Source organism: Cavia porcellus, unplaced genomic scaffold (assembly GCF_034190915.1).
Source record: "Cavia porcellus strain 051 isolate PalLab524CR breed Dunkin Hartley unplaced genomic scaffold, mCavPor4.1 scaffold_32, whole genome shotgun sequence".
NCBI classification, from domain to species: domain Eukaryota; kingdom Metazoa; phylum Chordata; class Mammalia; order Rodentia; family Caviidae; genus Cavia; species Cavia porcellus.
Genome location: NW_026947515.1, coordinates 25,606,532 through 25,625,725, shown reverse-complemented (window position 1 = coordinate 25,625,725; position 19,194 = coordinate 25,606,532). Strand labels below are relative to the sequence as shown.

General features: G+C 41.5%; 1 protein-coding gene across 3 annotated transcripts; it reads right to left on the bottom strand.

The window, feature by feature from the left end:
• Positions 1-447: 447 nt before the first annotated feature.
• Positions 448-17,869, bottom strand: LOC100726917 (leucine-rich repeat-containing protein 37A2-like). 3 transcript variants are annotated; one of them, XM_063242438.1, is made up of 10 exons: positions 17,579-17,857; positions 14,047-14,118; positions 13,426-13,500; positions 10,574-10,692; positions 5,876-7,659; positions 5,426-5,530; positions 2,811-2,860; positions 1,225-1,276; positions 1,007-1,149; positions 450-924 (listed from the first exon to the last, which is right to left on the bottom strand). In XM_063242438.1, the coding sequence occupies exons 1-10, from the start codon at positions 17,584-17,586 to the stop codon at positions 834-836; spliced, it is 2,499 nt and encodes an 832-aa protein (XP_063098508.1). In that variant the 5' UTR covers positions 17,587-17,857; the 3' UTR covers positions 450-833. The 3 variants fall into 3 exon arrangements, with proteins under 3 accessions (XP_063098509.1, XP_063098507.1, XP_063098508.1); XM_063242439.1 differs by having other exon boundaries at positions 448-924; positions 1,007-1,276; positions 17,565-17,869; XM_063242437.1 differs by having other exon boundaries at positions 448-924; positions 1,007-1,276; positions 17,579-17,869.
• Positions 17,870-19,194: the final 1,325 nt, after the last annotated feature.

Below are 19,194 nucleotides of genomic sequence, written 5' to 3'. Positions count from 1 at the left end.
GGATCGGAGGAAAGGAACTGCGCAACCACCTTAGCCCATTTATTTAGGCACTCAGGGAATTGATGTCAATTTCAACCCCTCTGCATAGCAGCTTTTTTGACTGACTCACCTGGGCACCTTGCCTTCCAGAGCTGGAACAGCTTGTTATGTGGCTGCTTTGGGCTCTCTGTGTTCACAGGCCTGGCCTTGCATTAGCCCCACACATGTGATCCATCTCCAACTTCAGCCACTTCCTACACCTGGGGACTTGGAGGTTCACATGTCCCCCAAATTCTGATGGCCCATCTCCAGAACACTAAGCCATGTGACAGCAGGCAGCAAGGTCTGTATGTCCCCATGTTTCTATACTCTATAGTGGGGCAGTGTCTTGGTTAATATCCTTTAGAGTCTTAGGGTCCTTAATTAAAACTCTAATTTGAGGCTTTAGATATGCGGCTTTGTGTATTTGGCCAGATTACTTATATTCTTTGAGCTCCATTTCCTGTGCAATGATGATAAGACAAATAAGACAAAAAGTATGCTTCCATGGATTATTGGGCTAAGTGTTAGGAGTCTATAAATGCCAAACCCACAAGCGCGTTTGGCTACAGAAACTGGTTATCCTGGCTGCCAAGGACAAGAAGGCCATCCTGGCTCCCCCAGAAGCAGGACCACAACAAAGGATCCGAGCAGCAGTCCCACTATGCCGTGTGTTACATGCACACATCAATTTGACTATCAGGACTTATTTTCTTACTGCATGGCTAGAAGTGCTTTGAATATTATAGATTTTAATGTAACAATGCGAAACAATGTGAAAAAAAGATTTGCCAGTCACTGGAGGCAATTCAGGGTCACTCCAAGGGCGCCTTCTTGAGCCCACTTTCCTCATCCTTGATGGCTGACACTGTGGGCGCTGCCTCTGTGGTGACTCCGTGGAGCTCCCTGGAGAACAAGGCCAAGGCAGTGAGGCTTTCTTTATTCTTCATTTTTAGATTGCAATTTTAAGTCATCCCCAGCCACTTACCCTGCGTGCTTTGTGAAAATCTCACCCTCATCAGAGGAATCCTTCCCATGCAGCTTGGCCGACACTTGTTTCATGTGTGAGGCACTGATAGGTCTGTACATATCCTTAAGCCACAGTGGGCAAACAGCCCCACTCACGGCCTTCTGGAAAACAGAAGGGGACTTAGGAGCTCTGCCTCCCCTGCACCACCACCACAGCGCTGAGTTTCTCAAATTTACCTCCTTTTCCTGTTCCATTTTGCATCTCCCATGCCAACGTTGGGAAAGGCCCCTGTGGGAAAACACGTGCAAGACAGTGAGTGACTCGCATTATTGTTTTCATCTCAGACTGCACACTTCAGGTCTCCATAGGACAAAACATATACCTTAGTTCACAACCACAGTAAGCAATTTCAACCTAGACCTGGCGTCCTGAAAACAGTTGCACGATGCTGTGCTTTGGGAATCTCCATCTGTTATCAGGGCCTCACAAGGTTTCTGAGAGAGACCTCTGCACCTGGCACAGCCTGAGACACAGGCAAGATTATCACCCCATTTTCACCATCAGTCGGTGACGCTCTTGCAGTGAACAAACTGCATAACTATACTATGGGGAAACATTTCACTCTTTCCAGAGTCTTTCACATCAGTCCTCCATCATACTTAGCCCCACATGCAGCCCTCCCTGTGGAATAAACAGGTGTTTCTATTTTCCTAGCTGGTTCACCCTACTCATCAAGCAAAAACTCACGTCCAACCTGTAAAGATATACAGTTCAGAGATTTTCATACCAAGGACTGTCTCTGATGAGTGAATTGCGAAATCCCTTTAAAGGATAATTAATACTAAAAAGCAGTGTGTCCTTTTTGAGCCATATGTGGTGGTATACACTTGTAATCCCAGTATTCTGAGAGGCTGAGGCAGGAGGGTGGCAAGTTAAAGCCCAGCCTCAGCAACCTGGCAAGACCATGTCTCGAATACATAAATCATCACAGAAAAAGAAACTGAAGATGCAACTCAGAGCAAAAGGCCCTGAATTCAATCTCCAGTACCATCAATAGTGAAAGAGGAGAGTGCCTTGTGCAATACAAACAGAACAGAAAGAAATCCAAATGCACTGTTTCAGAGACTACTGCAGTCGATGGTGTCTACATACACTGACTCCCCGTAAAGCATGGCTCCGCCCAGGCGCAGCATAATCAGAGGAGCAGTGCCAGCTGCTGGCAAGGCGCCACCCACTTTCTGACACTCACTAGCAGTGTGACCACAGGGCAAGGCAGTCTCCTGTCCTTTCCAGTTCTTCACTGCAAAAAAAATGAGGCAAACTACCATTATGTAGGTCTCTCCCAAGGAGAAGGCGGTGCGGTTTGTGTAAAGGAACTCAGGAGGCTCACAAGGGAACTGGAAGCCTGAGAGGATGAGCTTCTACCCTTCCACGGATGGATGGAAGGACTCCATCTTCCACCAGCCTCAGCCTAGCACCTGGGCTTCCTGTGCAGCCCCACAAGGCTTCTCCACCACAGGAGCAGGCGTACCCCAACCTGCCACCTCTACCCTCGGTACTGGATGCCTGGTGACAGCAGATGCCTCCCTGCTTGTCCCGCCCATCTCAGCTTCTTTGCAGTGAGGGGAGGCATCAGGGGAAGGAAGGGTTATTGTGCTGCAGGTGGGCCTTGCACCGTGACATTGGGGTATTTAAGCGTAGATGAGTTCTAAGTCCTCCTCTAGCCCTAGTTCTAATTCTAGTTCTGATTCTAATTTTGGTCCTGGTCTTGGTTGTGGTTTTAGTTCTGGTTTTGAAGTTTTCCTTTAAAAATCATATTTACCTTGAGGACTCTTCTTCATTTTCCTCTGAAGCCCGTTTTTGGGAATAAATCTGTTGTGGGGGTAAACAGTCATGAGTATCCAACACCAAGACCACTACCTCCCATTCTTCACTTGTTCCTTTTCTTTATCTAAATCTTATTTAGTGGCTGAGGCAGGAGGATCAACATGAACTAGAGACAAGGTGAATTCAAAGCCAGCCTCAGCTACATAGTGAGACCCTGTCTCAAAATACAAAGCAAAACAAAATTTTATCTGAATGACATGATAACATTTCTGAAAACTAGAATTCGACCCTGTTAATCATAGTTCATTGACTTTCCCAAAGCACCTACTTCAAGTTCTTGTGCATCTGGCACAATCTGTTTGTTTTTTGTCCAGCACTTGAATTGAACTCAGGGCCTTTGGACTGAACTGTTTCCAATGTGTGTGTGTGTGTGTTCTGAGAATTCCTCAAAGTAATATATATTAAATATTTATTATACTTATTAGATATTATTATAATATATATGGTTTATATGTATTTTTGAGACATCTTTGCAAATGGCCCATTGCCTTTGTCTCAGCCTCCCAGAATGATGGGAGATTTCAGGCATATGCCACCAGTCTCAGGCACTTAATACATCTTTTTGGCTATTTCAGATAAAATTCAACTAGTAATTCCTAATAAAAATTCCTAAAAGAAGAAAACATTCTTAATTTGATAAAAAAAAAAAAAGTAATAGAAATCTAAACAGCATTGTTTTAACGTGAAGAACAAAGCCAAGCATAGTGGCACGTGCCTTTGACCCTAGGGCTGGAGGAGACTGAACCAGGATTATCCCAAGCTCAAGTGCAGCCCAAACTTTGACCAGTCATGGTGAGACATCCAGCTCAACTTGGCCACTTAACTGTACTCCAGATAAAAAAAAAGAGGCTATGAGCTGTGCAGATGAATAATACAGCAGGACCTTAGCTTACAAATGCTTTGGGGCGCAAACAATTTGGTTTCTACAAAGAAGCATTTGGCAAAATTTCTTTTTGTTTGCAAACTGCATCAGGTGACAAACACAACCATTGCCATCCGTGCCTCACAAACATTCTTCATCTTTTTCCAAAATTGTATAAATCAAATTTCACAGCATCCATAAAAATTGTGGGCAAACAGGTCCAATCTAGGAACCAGTGCCATGTGCGGGCTGCCGCCAGACTGGAAATAGTCAAACCCAAACCTCTCCCCATTCGTGGACTCGAGGGAGCGAACAAGGCCACACCAGGGAGTAAGCCCAGCCTGGGAAACAGTGCCATATGTGGACTGCCACCAGACTAGGAATGGCCAGAGCCAAGTCTCTCTCCATGACTCAGTACCATTCATGGACTAGGGGGAGAGAGAACAAGGCCATACCAGCGAGCAAGCCCAGTCTGCGACTGGGCTGCAACAGATGGACCCTAGTCAATTCTGGTGTGCAGGCTGGCAATCAAGAAGTACTTCTTCTACCACGTAAGCAGCAGGTTACCCAGAGAAACACAGGCTGTGATGATAACGGTGGAGGTGAAATGCAGTTGGATGCCTGTGGTGCTTTGTTCCGTTTCACTAACACTACAGGTCTAGGGCCAGTGGCCGGTGGTCTGATCACAGGTTCACAGGATAGCAGTACACTGTGTGGCATCCCCAACCCTCCTCCTGAGGGTTGCAGCCATTGTTGACCCCCTGTAGTCTTGTTTTGGAAGTCCTGTGTCATTCCTATTGTTTTGTTGTGTTGGATTTCATTCTCTTTTGTTTATGTTAGATCTGATGGCAGGAGCAGCTATATCAAGGATAGCAAGATACGTTATGGTAGCCATTTTGGATTTACTATTGGCTTGTTTTGAAGTCCTTTACTGCATTCATTGTTTTGTTTTTATTGTTTCTATTCTGTTCTGTTCTGTTTGATTTTTACTATGTTTGAGGTTATCTGCAGCTATTTTGAAGATATCAAAAGGCATTATGGTAACTATTATTGATTTTGTATTGTTTTAAAGTTCTGTATCTCTCACACTGATTTGTTTTAATTGTTTTATCCTCTTTTTTAAAAATTAAGGAGAGGACTAAGGCACAGTAAGCTGACTGGGGAAGTAGGTATTTCCTGTCAACCACAGAGTTCTGGGACACAAGTACAGAACATTTTTCAAAGCCCTGCACTTGGAACCAATCAGAGAGTGCTATCTTCATTTCTTCTCTTGAGAAATCAAGCATGTTTTGATAAGACAGTCAAGGTTGGAGAGCAGCCATTTTCCTCATGGCCACTGTGTCTCTTTCAGTGCAGTCTGTTCTCACCTTGTGGAACGTACTTCTTTTCCTGCTTTTAACTAACCTGCACTCAGCAGAGCATGTTTCTGTTCCTACCTTTAATAAATTTAAAGGCCACGACATTTGTTCCTTTCTTGACCAATTCTTTCACAGGACAGAAGGAACCTAGAAAAAAATCTCTAAATGGCGTCCCCAGTACCTCAACACCCAGCAATATTACCAGATTCAGAACTCAAACTATATAACAGCTGGAATAAAGTCAGGTAGTTCAGTATTAATACAGGAAAAGAGAGTTTGCTCAATAGGAAAGAGTCCTTCCAGGAAGCCTGAAGTAATTGTGATGCTTACCTCAATGAGACAGAAAATTATCAACAAAATGATCCCTGCTCCCGTCACAGATACTGTCAAGATCAGTTTGTTCTTATAGCCGAATCCTGGAACTTCTACTGTGAGCTGAGAGACAGATAGATGAGACAGGGAGGGAGGAAAAAGAGGAAGGAGAGAGAGAAATTTTTGTTAAGTAACAAAGATGGGACAGATGAAAGCTGACTATTCAAATCAAATTCTTACAGGGGAGTAGTTTGCAAGGCGATAAAAACATATGCGGTGGACCATGTTACAAATAGTATTATGCATGTTCCTTTCTAGTTTATCTTGTATGCCAGGTCATCTTCCTTCTCTCAAGGAGCAGGGTGGAGATCACCATCCTGACCACAGTTACGTGGCCAGGACAAAGTACAGACATGGGGGCCCTTTTGTGCTTCACAGCAGACTCTCATGTTGGGCAGCCTTCCTCACCTCCCTTGACTGCCGCTCCTTCTCTTCATTCTGGTCTTCTGTGCTCTCAATGATGTAATTCTCATTTTTCCAGTGCTCCACATCCCGCTGGGCCTTAAACACTTTGGCTTTTTGCTGCTCACTGAGCAGCTTCAACAGGAGGCCTGTCTTGGAGATGAGCTTGGCACAGGCCAACTGCACTTGGGTCTCAGAGCAGTCCATCTTTAAACTCCTGATAACAGGAGAAATCAGCCTTCTGATGTCATTGTTGGGGATGAGGGGCCGGAGTTGCTGATTTATGTAAATCTCAAGCTGATCACCTGAGGATGACAGCGACAGGGAGGTGAAGTCTTTGAGCGGTGAGTCAGTGCCCATGTTGGGGTGTTCCCACTGTGCCTTTGTTGTGTGGTTCACAGCTGGTATTCGGTTGAATGCAGTCACGGCAGAGTATGCAGCTCTCCTGTGAGTTGTGTCTTTGGAGATAGTTTCTTCTGGCACACGAATGCTTAATGCAAAATCTGCTCCTTTGGAAGTATCTGCTGCAGTATGGTTTGCTACAGGGGTGCTTTCTACAGAAAGTTCTGAAGGAGCATATAATTCTGAAACAGGAGTCTCCTGAAAACTGGGCTCTCCTGAAGATGAGAAGAACTGTCCTGATGGGAAACTGGTGAGAGTCCTCACTGCTGAGAATTGAGGCCTCTTTACAAGCGGTAGTCTACTGTGTGTGTTTTTCTTCCTCAACTTGTCACTCAGCTTGGCCTTGGGTGTTCCCCGGGCCACGAGAGAATTTTTGTGAAAGTGGTGAGGGTTTCCAGGATGTAAGACTGGTTTTGTACCCTCTGTGGTTTTAACTCTAGCATTTGCATTTTGTAAGTCCAAAATGTAGTTGAAATCATTTGCTCTCTTTCTCACCTTGGGCAGGGCTTTGGCAGGGATGGAAGGAGATCTGTCCATGGAGTGACGTTTTAGGAAAGAAGAAGCTGTTACTTTCTGTTCGTCCTTGAAGGAGGGCTCTATGCGGAAAGAGTTTTCCGTGAACTTCCTGGGTCTTGGCATCCTCTGATGCTGCCCCATCTCCTGTGGGATGAATCTCTTTAGGCTTCCCTCTTTGGTGACATCTTCTAAGAATGGCTGGGTAGCCCACTTAAGCCCGGCTTTCTGTTTCATTTCTTCCTTGAAAACACTTTGTTGTGGATGCTTCAGCTCCTTGAGAGGGGCCTTCAAGCTTGGAAGCATTTTCCTTTCACCCTCCACCTCTGCCAGGCTGTTTTCCTGTGTTTCAGGACTTTTCAGTTTGTTTGCAAAGATTTGGAGTCTAAATTGGGGATCTAAATTCCTAGATGGCATAAGCGTGGCTGTTTTCTCTTTCTTTTTTGTGTCATCTAATATTTCCTGAATTTTTGCATTTAACAAATTTTGCAACAAATATAGCCTCTGTAGTTTATCATTGAGGGTCGAATTGTCAAATGCACGTTGAGAAGAGGAGTTTCTCATATTGTTTTCCAAATAAGCCAAGGAATAATTTCCATTTTGTATATTTGACAAAAGGAGCTGAATGAATGGTAATATTGTTTTTTCTATGCCTTCTAGATTTCCCTCTAGAAAGTATGGCTGTGTGAAACTTGGTGTTGTAGGATGATCATTAGTGTCTGCCTGCTCTTTCACAAGGCTTAATAATTCCAAACCACTTATTTCTGCAGATGCCGTATCTGTCTTGATGGTCAGCTCAGTGCTGGTGCTCTTCTTCCGGGCTTGTAACACCTTAATGAAGGCTTCTTGGACATTGCCTATGGGGGCTTTTCCCACTGTCAGAAAAAAGAGACTGCTGTCAATCAAGGGAGACTGAATAGCCAGCTTTTTGTCAGCCCACAGCTAATCATGCCACTCAAAGTTAGCAGTCAGTAAGTATTTCAGTGCCATTTGGAAGGGACAAAAAAGAAACCCAAACTTAAAACTATGAAACATATAACAGAAAGTCAAAAAAATGAAAGATTTATGAGATCTAATGAGAAACTGGAGTAGTTTTAACCAACTCAGACAAAAGATTTCTATCTAGAACTTACAAAGAATTGAAGAAAATCAGATCCCAACAAGTTTAAAGACCCAATCCAAAAAATGGGCATCTAAGATGAACACACATTTTTCAGATGAAGAAGAGCAAATGGTAAATAAATATATACAGAAATGTCCAACATCACTGGTCATTCAAGAAATGCAAATTAAAATAACACTGAGATTCCATCTCCCTCCAGAAAGAATGGCTCTGAATATCCAGAGGTCAACCAATGACAAATGCTGAAAGGGTTGTGGGGAAAAAGGAACACTTCTCCACTGCTTGTAGGAGTGCAGGATTGGTTCAGCTCCTGCTGAAGTCAGTGTGGAAATTCCTCAAAAACCTAGGTTTGGAGGTCCCACTCGATCCAGCTATTCTCCTGAGTATTTTCCCAGAAGGACTGAAGACATCATACCACAGCAATATACATGTGCCCATGTTTATAGCAGCTCAATTTGTAATAGCTAAATTTTGGAAACAACCCAAATGCCCATCAACCACTGAATGGATAAAACATATGGGGTATTTTTTTTTTTACAATGGAATACTATCCAGCTATGAAGAAAGACAAACGAGCCTTTTATAGGCAAATGAATGCAACTAGAGGCTATAATCATAAGTGAAACAAATCAGGCTCACATGTGTATAAACTCTGCATTGTCTCCTCAGTGTAAAAAGCTGAAAGACTTAATAAGACCCAAAATGTATGGTAGATACTGTGAAAGTGAAAGAGGATGAAACTGCTCAAAAGGAAAGGACAACTGCTATGGAGCAAGGAGAATAAAGAAGGAAAATATATATATTAGATAGTTATACTACTAATCTCTGTTCCTCAAAATGACAGTTTGCACTTTCATTGTTTGATCGTTTTTCATACCTTATTCTTGTAATCTGAGTATCTACTTTGAAGATAACAATATAGAATATAGTAGCCATTCTTACTCTCCAGTTACATTGATTTGAAACTCTGTACCATCATTTTTAGTCTTTTGTTTGCTTTTAAATAAAATTGTTTTAAAAAGCAAGAGAAAAAGAACTCTCTTGCTACCATGACTACCTACTGAGAACATTCTATAGTGTAGGGTACAGCAACTTAACTTAGCCAAATAAGCGATACTTAATAAAAGGCCAAATGCTGGCCAATACTTCCCCACTCAGCAGCCCTCTCTGCAGCCCTTCCCTGCCCGCTCAGATTCTGTATACCACAACATCACACCGCAGGTGAGAGGGAGCGCAGGGATTCCTCGCTCCACCTCTTCGGTGTGTCATGTTCTTGCTACTGTCACAGATGACCACGAGGAAGGACAGTCCTCCTGTGACAGTGAGCCAAAGTGTTCTCTCCACCTGTTCACCACATACCTTCACTTGGCCCTGCTCTCAATGTCCTAGGCTCCATAACGAAAGACTCTACCAGAACCAAATACTGTCCTGCTCTGGTTCTTTCCTTAAATTGGGCAGGGACCTGGGGTGTAGGTTCAGAGACTTTTAATTTGCTTGGTTGTATGCCTGTGTGGAGTAATGCACAATACATTTTCAGAATAACAGCAATTTCTGGACAAACATGATTTAAGGTCTTAGCATACAAGGGAGTAAAAACTTTCTATCAGATGCCTGCCCTACCTTCACTTCTGTTCTAATATTTCTAAGCATCTGAAGTACTGATGATATGAAAGTCATGGACTTGTAACCTGTTTTCTCTTCCAGAAGAATTAAGTGACTGTGGCGGTGGTGAGGGCCAGAGGAGGAGTTAAGATCATGACCACAGAGGAACATGGGCTTCTGGAGAACCCAGAATTGGGGGCGGAGGGCTGGCACGAGGCTCTAGCACATGACATCTCTAATCTTGCTTTCCTTGTCTATAAACAGAGTTAAGAAAGTCTTCCTTTGCTTGTATTTCTAGGGAATGAAGGAGTAATATTATAAGTAAAAAATTATTTTTAAAAGCCAAGAACTTTGCCTTTTCAGAAAGAGCAAAGTGCCATTATTCATGATTTGTCCCAGATCACTGGTAGACATCTGTATTCAAACTCTCTGGATGTGAAAGCAGTCACATGTTGCAAGCATGAAGCAAGAGCTAATAAACCCGACATACAGAAAAATCCTTAAATGTACCTGAGTCATGTGAGACCCAGGAAGAGCACAGTGTGGGACAGTCTGGGCATGGAGGAACCCTGCATTCCCTTAGAAGAGACAGGAAGCAGTTTCTGGTTATGCAATTAGAAACTCCTGAGCCTTAAACAAAATAATCTTTTACACAATTGCAAAAACAAGACAAAAGTGATCTCCACCTGCCCCAAGGTTGAGGAAACTTGAGCCCCAGAGTACATAAATCAGCTTACAAACTGCATTTCACTTTATGAATTAAGTGTTCACTGGAAGGCAAAGCACCAGACAGCAAGCACTGTGCATGGTATGCAGCCAAGCATGTGTGCCCTCCCCTTCCAGCCCTTCCTCTGAGTCCTTTGAATATGGGACAGTTTTGTTATTGCAACATGCGGTACTAACTGAGAACCTGTCTGCAGGGGACCACTTCAAAACTTTATCAGGCTTAACTCTGATGAATGAATAAGTGTAAAACAATTATATCATTAGTTTACAATCTTATCATCACCATTTAAAATTAAAAAGCAAAATATAAATGAAAATATCATCAGGCATAGACTCACCACACCGAGTGGCATTAACCACACATGTGCTGTCACAATGCAGCTTAATTGTCTTGCAGACAACCTCGATGTCATTTTTAAACTGGCAGAGGCAGCAGACCATATTGCTCGGTAAGATCCTGCAGACAGGACACAGAGTTCTGAGTTAATGGAAAGTGGCTCCTTGAATGGTAAAGAGGCAGGACGAGGCTCCACAGTGTGGAGCAGGAAGGTGTGCTGGAGGCAGCCCTTGCGGCTGGATAGGAAGCCAACAGCCACTGCAGCTTTTGGATATTGTGAGTAAATAGGAGGGAGAGAGAGGTCCCCACAGAAGGAAGCTCAGCAGTGCGTGTGGTGGGCCTCACATGAAGGTCCTGGAGATTAGTGCTGAGTGACAGGAATGTGTTCCTTCATTCAGAAGCATCTCTTTTCAACCTCAAAGTGTCACTCAGGGTTGGGAGTGTACAAGAAAAATGTTGACTTCGAAAGAGTCTAAAAGGATATCAAAGACCTCAATATTGAAAAATACAGTACTCTGGAAAAGCAGAATGAAAAGAATGTTCAAAATGGAGAGCTATCCCAGTGTCTTGGGTTGGAAGAACTGATACAATGAAAATGGCCATACTTCCAAAACAGATTCAGTGCATTCCCAATCAAAATTCCAGTAGCATATCTCACAGAATTAAAGAAAACAATCCTAAAATTCATCTAGAACCAGAAGAGACTAGAATAGCAAGGCAATCCTCGGCAACACAGGTAAGGCCAGAGGCATCACAGTTCCTGACTTTATATTATGAAGCTACTGTGATAACACCAGCATGGTACAGGCAAAAAATAAACCTGAGGATCAGTGGAATGGATTAGAAGATGCAGAAACAACTCCAGACACACTAAGCCATCTTATCTTTCACAAAGGTGCCAAAGAGATTCACTGAAAGAAAGCCTCTTTAGTAAATTGTTCTAGAAAAACTAGCTCTGCACCTCTTAAATATTAAAATTGGACCCAAATCTTTTACCATGTACTAAGCAAAAATCGGAATGGATCCAAGATCTTAATATTAAAACCAACATTAAATCTTCTGGAAACAGAAGTAGTAAAACCTTGAAGACATTTGTGTAGGCAGAGACTTCATGAACAAAACCCAAATCGCACAGGAACTATCACAAAGAATCAACAACTGGGATCTCATCTTACCAAAAAGCTTACACACACGAAGGAAAACCACTAACAGAGTGAAGAGATAACCTGTAACATGGGGAAAAAATGTTTGTCAGCTGTTCCTCAGATAAAAGATTACTGTTGAAAACCTATAAAGAACTAAATAAAAAAAAATCCTCCCAGATTTAAAGACCCAATCCACAAATGGGCACTTGAGATGAACATACACTTCTCAGATGAAGAAATATGAACAACAAATAAACATGAAAAAATGTTCAGCCAGGGATTTAGCTCAGCAGTGTAAGCACCTGTCTGGCAAGAGCGAGGTAGTGAGTTCTATCACCAGTATAAAAAGAAAAAAGAAAGAAAGAAATGTTCAGCAGCATCACTGGTTATTTGAGAGGTGCAAGTTGAAACAACACTGAGATTACACCTCACCCCTGAAAGAATGGCTAGTATCAAGAAGTCAAGCAATAACAAATGCTGGAGGGGCTCTAGAGGAAAAGGAACCCTTCTCCACTTTGGTGTAGACTGGTGCAACCACTGTGGAAATCAGTGTGGAGGTTCCTCAAAAACAAACAAACAAACAAACAAAAAAAAAAAACCACAAGAAACCCCTCTTGAATTGGAGCTCCCATTCAACCCAACAAATCCCCTTCTGGGTAACATCCCAGAAGAACTGAAAACATCATACCACAGTGATATATGTGTAGCCATGTATACAAGAACACACTTATAATAGCAAAATCTTGGAAACAATGCAAATACTTATCAGCCAAGAAATGAGTTAAAAAGATGTGCTGTTTTTATACAATTGAACACTATTCAGTCATAAGGAAAGATAAACTGGAGACTTTTATTGGTAAATGTATGCAGCTTGAGACCCTGCATGTAAATGAAGTAAATCAGATCAACATCACATTGGTGTAAACATCACATTGTATTTCTGGTGTGAGAAACAAAGAGTAAATAAGGACCACAATGTGCAATGCATGTTGTGAAATGAGAAGAAGTGATTTGAAAGGAAAGAGGAGCCGCGATGGGGGCAGAGGGAAAGGAAGGGAGGGAAAAGAAAAAAAATATAAGATAGTTATACTACTAGTTTCTTGTAGTTCACTGAAAAGAAACTGCCATGCTAATATCATTTTGGAGAATTCGTTATGCCTATATGTAGTACTCTGAATAACTACTTTGAAGAAAACAATATACAATATAATAACTTTTAATATTCTATTATTTTGTTATAAAATTTAGTTTTTTAAAAAAATCACACACACAGTTAATATCACATTGCTTTCCTCGAATGTGAAACTGAGTTAAAAGAAAGAGCAAAATAAGTGATAGATAATAGGAAGTAGGGAGACAGATTGTTCTCAGAGGGGAAGGCGGTCAAGAAATGGGGGGGTAAGGGATGATGCAAAGAAATTGGGATGTGTCCCATGCACGCACCAAGTCCGTACAAAAGTGCAAGCATTATGTACAAACGCATAACAAAAAAATAAGGAGGACCAAGAGATGAAAGGGTGAAAGGAGCAAGGAGGGAAGAGAAAGGTGGAGAAAGAAATTGAGATGTATTGTGCACTTGCCCTCCTCCTGGACGCAATGGAATCATTAATGGAATACACAGCTATCCTAATAAACCAAAATAATTTCCTTAAAAAACTAACCAAAATACCTTAGTCAAATAAATTTAAGGAAAACAAAACTAACTCACAGTGTTTTCAGTCCTAGAGCCATTGTGATTATATTCTCAAGTGCTGTAAGTGGGACGTGTGTTTGTCCCAAGTCTCTGAAAAAGAAAGCTCAGTCAGTCATGAGGAATCCCGACACAAATACTCTGTACTTACACAGGTATTTCAAGAAAGTGTGGTTAATTCAATTTTCCCCATTAACAAGCCAGCACATGATTTTATCATAAAATATAATCCCAGAGTTTTTCATGAAAAAGTTCAACTTTAATATTTGCACCATCAAATTAATGACTAACATTCCATAGTAGAGCCTATACCTTTTTGAAATCATCATCTTACTGTTCAATTTTGTATTGTAGTCACCTCTATGTGTGTTTTTTATTTTTAGTAACAATGCCACTATGCTATGTTCCATTTCTACTGTGTTCTTCAACAGTGCGCTCCACCCCTGCCAGCTCCCTTACCCATTATATTTCTTAATTATTTTCTTTCCAATAACTTTTTCAATAGCTGCATTAAAATTCAAGTTAAACTTAAAATTATGACTTTCAGAATCAAGATACAATACTTAACCACTGATGAAAGGAAGCAAGAAGAATAGAAGTTATATTAGATTTACACAATTACTGGATTAGAATACTTACAAATATTTTAATGCTGGTAATTGAAAAAGAGATGAATCCTCAATGGCTGACAGAGGATTATGATTGAGAATTCTGAAAGGCACAATGGAATTAAAATTTCACTATGCCTGAGGTTACATGAAAAGGTTTTTTTTTTTTTTTTTTTGTATGGCACTTACATGTTAAAAAAGCATTTTCTGTGACTACATGTGAATAACCCTTAGAATTCAGAAAGTGTTCTTTCTTTGGGGGTCAAATAGGTCTCTAAAAGATAAGGTAGAAATGAGAAAGAGGAGGCAAAAATGTTGAACAGCATGGCTAAAAAAGGAAAAATATGTGAAAGAACAAAAACCCTAAAATTGACTGCTCTGATAAGAAACCTTCACCCTACAGGAAATTCTATAGTTAGCATCCTTCATAACTCAAGCGGCTTGCCTTTCATCTTTAGAAATTTAAATAAAATCATGGTCTAATTCACTAAGAGAAAAAACATGTGCTAGGCACGGTGGTACACACCTGTAATCCCAGCACCCAGGAGGCTGAGACATGAACATTGAGGCCAGCCTGGGCTACACAGTGAATTCAAGATCAGCTGAAACTACATAGTCTCAACAATGACAAAAAAGGCAGTTATGTGGGGAGGGGTGCAATTCCTTGGTTTAGAGTCAAAGAAAAAAGTTTTAAACATCTAAGAGGTGGGTCTTAGTAACTTTTCTTCATGAAGGAGACCATATCAGACAGCCGCACATGGAAGGAAAAAGCATTTTTTTTTTTTTTGTCTTTTTCATTTTTATCGGTACCAGGAACCAAACTCACGACTGCCTGCTTGCAAGGCAGGCGCTTATGCCGCTGAGCTTAATCCCCAGCCCCTAAAAAGCCTTTAGTTTGGCTCATGTTCCAGGGCATCACCAGCTCCAAGGCAGGAAAGCCTGGTGGAAGGGCCTGAGTGGAGGAGAGACACTCACAGCCCAGCAATCCTGAAGCACAGAGTGAAGGGAAGAGGCAGGAGGAAGATAACCCATCCACACCACACCCCTGCGACCCACTTCTTCTGAGCCCCACCTCAGCTATAACAGTCCCATCATCCAATCACCTCCCAAAGCTCCACCTATGACTGAGAGAGGTTTTGGGGGGACATTTGGATAAAAACGGTAACAAGGGGAGGTGATTAAAGCCATATTTGCTCTATTACTCCCATCTGTTTTCCTGTATCATGTTAATGCCTGGTATAGTGCCTAAAATTTACTAGGTTTTTAATAAATGTTCATTGAATATATAAAATTCTCTTTTCATATCAATGAAACGAATACATTCACACATGCATGCTTGCATGCACACATCCCTTTTAAGAGATATAATCTTGCCTAGACTAGCATCAGACTCCTAGGATCAAGCACTGTTTGCAACCTCAGGCTCCTGTGTGGGGGAGACTGCAAACACAGGTGTTGAACCCAGAGCCTTTGCACTAAGCTGTGTCCCTAGCCATTCTTACATTTATTTTCAGAAAAATTCTCTCTAAATTAATAATTTTCCCAGGCCAGGCTCAGACACATAATACGTCTGCCTTAACCTGGCAGGTGCTAAGGTTACAGGCAATTACCACTGTGCCTGGCTATATTCATCATGACGCAAATTTTTACTTCAAAATGCTGGAATATAATTTGTTTTCAATTCTTTACAGTAAGCAAACAACAACAACAACAAAAGAAATATGAGGAAAGAAAAATATGTTGAGGTTAAATCTACTCAGGAAACATTAGTTATTATACTTCTACAGAATACTTTAAGAATAGTAACTATTAGTAACAGTAGTTATGCTCAACACTTTATACTGAAGCCTAATAGTAATCCTAAGTGGTAGATATTAAAATTACCCCCACTTTACAAGTGAGGAAACTGAGGCACAGAGAGGTTATCTAATTTATCCTGAGTTGCCAGCTCCTTCTTGTGAGCCAGTGGCAGCCATATGGGGCACTGGGAGGAGAAAGAAGTCAGCCCCTTCTTACGAGCCAGAGGCAGCCCTGCGGGCTGGGAGACAAAAAGAGCTGAGCCCCTCTCCACCCCAGTAAGCAATCAACTGATCCAGAGAAAAACAGGCTGAGATCATAGCTACAACAGGAAGAAGTCTGGCAAATTCATAAATATAGAAATGACACACGTATAGGCAACTAAGGAGTCAAAAAGAAGTCACAAGAGAAATCAGCAAATACTTCAACATCAATGCAAATGAAGTCATACCACCAACACTTAGGACCTGGTTAGAGCATTGTGCAGAGGGAAAGATATACACCCAGATGCAAATATTAAAAATTCTCATCAATAATGTAAAATTCTCCTGAATAAAGTAGGGAAAGAACAGTAACTTAAGCCCAAGACAGAAGAAAATAATAAAGAGTAAAACAGAAAAAAGTGAAATAAAAAATCCAAAACAATAGAGAAAAACAATGTAACCAAATCCCTAAACCATATATAAAAACTGATACAAAATATAGCAAAAACCTAATATAAGGGCTTAAACTATAAAACTCTTAGAAAAACATATAAGAGCAAATGTTGGTAACTGTATTAGGCCACAATTTCTTATGTATGATACAAAGAGTTTAACTACAGGGAAAATAGATAAACAAGATTTTATGAAAATTAAAATTTTGTGCTTCAATTGGGCTCGGTGATGCATGCCTATCTCCAAAAAAATTTACAAATAGCTGGGTGTAGTGGTTCCTGGCTGTAACCTTAGTACTCTGGGAAATAGGAAGATTGAACGTTAGATCCCAGCCTGAGCAGCTTAGCAACTTAAGGAGATCCTAATAGAGAAAGGGCTGGGGATGTAGCTCAATGCAGAGGCCCAAGGATCCACCCCCAGTTTTACACAAAACAAAGACAAACTATAAAATGTTTGTGTGTCAAAGGACACCAGTAAAATGATAAAAAGTCAGCTACCAGTAGAACAGGAGAAAATGTTTATAAATCATACATCTGATAAAGGCCTAGTACACAGAATATCCAGAATGTATAAAGAACCTTTACAACTCAGTAAAAAGATACATAAGGATAAAATGGGGAGAGGATTTGAAAGTATTATTCAAAAAAAGTACACGGCCAGTATTCTCATGCAAAGATGTGTAATGTCTCATCAGTCTCCAATGTAAGTGAAAGCCACAATGAGTGCTTACACTCACTAAGATGGCCATAATAAAAAGACAGGTAATAACAAGTGCTGGCCAAGGTGGAGAAATTAGAAGCCACATTATTGCAGGTGAAAATGTAAAATGTCGCAGTCACTTGCAAGCAGTTCATGGGTGCCTCAAAAAGGTAAACCGAGTTATATGTGACCCAGCACTTCTAACCCTTCAGTATGTCCCAGGTTGGCTCCCAACTCCTGAGAGCAAATGATGCTCCTGCCTCAGCCTTCTAAATAGCTGGAACTACAGGTACATGCTATAAGTACAAATTGTGCAAATCTATCAAAGTAACTGTAAAATAGCTTGAGAGGCGCAGCTCCCTCCAGATCAAATGATAAGAATGTTAATGTCCAATACCAGCTGGCTCTCACTTTCTCATCTCCAGAAAGCAACTGCCTTTCTGTTAAGAAAACCTTCAAAGCAGATGGAACAAGTTGCTGTCTTCTCCATTATGTCTTCTCTAACCCACCCTCCACCCCAACTTTGCTTCAAAAGCAAACCGTCCTTGTTCTCCCAAGTTGAGAATCAGCAGATTGACAAGGGGAGGTCACTACAGTTGAGAATTCAGGTGGAGTTAACCAGCTCCAGGTGCATCCTAAACCTCTCTCCAGGGAACTCAAAATAAAGTGTATGAACCTGGAGTTCTGACCCACAAGACAGGTCTTTCTCAGCAGAGGGGAATTTTCAACTTGAGTCTAAAATCCCCTTCAGGCCAGAAAACATCACAAAAGTTTTCAGCTGAAAGTGAATATAACCCTCACTGCTTAGGTTTGCTGCCACTGGCCTAGAACCACGTGTTTTCTTTATACATAACATACTGGGTGGTTGGGGAGGGAGCTGATTGGCAGCAGGTTCTGAGGAATTCTTTCTGCTTTTCCACTGAGGAGGTTCTGAGACTCAGCACCTGTACCTTTTGTTCTTTGGAGAACAGAGCATTAAACATAGTTCTTTGAAGCTCTGTATTGCATACATTGTAACAGTTAGAACTCTGCATGTGAGAAGGAATCAAAGTTAAACTCAAAAGTGGAATTTCAGGGGCTGGAGATTTAGCTCAGTGGCATAAGCGCCTATCTTGTAAGTGTTATAACTTGGGCCCGGTATAAAATCCAAGGAAGCAAGAGCCCGAAAATTTAGGTAGCGAAGGCTTTATTTCCAGGCCTGGCGACAAGTCTCTGGGAGCCAATTTGGAGACTGTGTCCCAGAGACTGAAGGGAGGACTTTAAAAAGAGGCTGGAAGAAAAGGGGGAGAGAAACAAAGAAACCTGCAGAGCCATCAAACTTGTTGACCCGAGTCTGGAAACTGTATTGCTGTCCACTTAGCTCTGACAATCTCAGGAGTTCCTGGTGTTTCTCAAATTACTCCCATCCTACAGACTGACATTATCTCGGAGTGGCACATCTGCAGCAATATTTGGGGAAGAAAGTGGACAGTTAATTATCCCAGGACAGCTCGTTTCACTAGTAGGTGCGAAGGGGTCAAGAGTTACAAGAAGCTGAAACTTAAGTTTTACAAAGATCTGATATCTAATCTCATTTGATGCATACAGAACAAAAGGAAAGCACCAATTGGGGTTTGGGCCATAGTATTTCCCGGTAATTTCTTTGAAGCTAAACAGTTCTTAAAATTTGGGGCAGGCTCATTTTATGACAGATCATCACCGGGTTGGGAAGAGGTCACCAGAAACCCAAATTCTTTATGGCCTAGATAGATAGGTGAGGGGAGAGGGAGGCAATAAGGCGCCATACAGAACAGAAAACGGCGGTTATGTGTCAAGGTCAGGTAAAGGGTTAAACTCATACGCAAATCTCTCTGCACACAAGCAGGTTACTTTAAACAAGTGTAAATTAGTGGGCCATCCTAGTTTTCTTTAGCTCTTTAGCGGAGAATAGAGGCACCTAACAGTGATTAACAACCCTTGTTAGCTTGTTTTAGCACAACTTCTGTAGTTTGTAGAGGACAACAATGGTTAACATATCAATTAGGTGA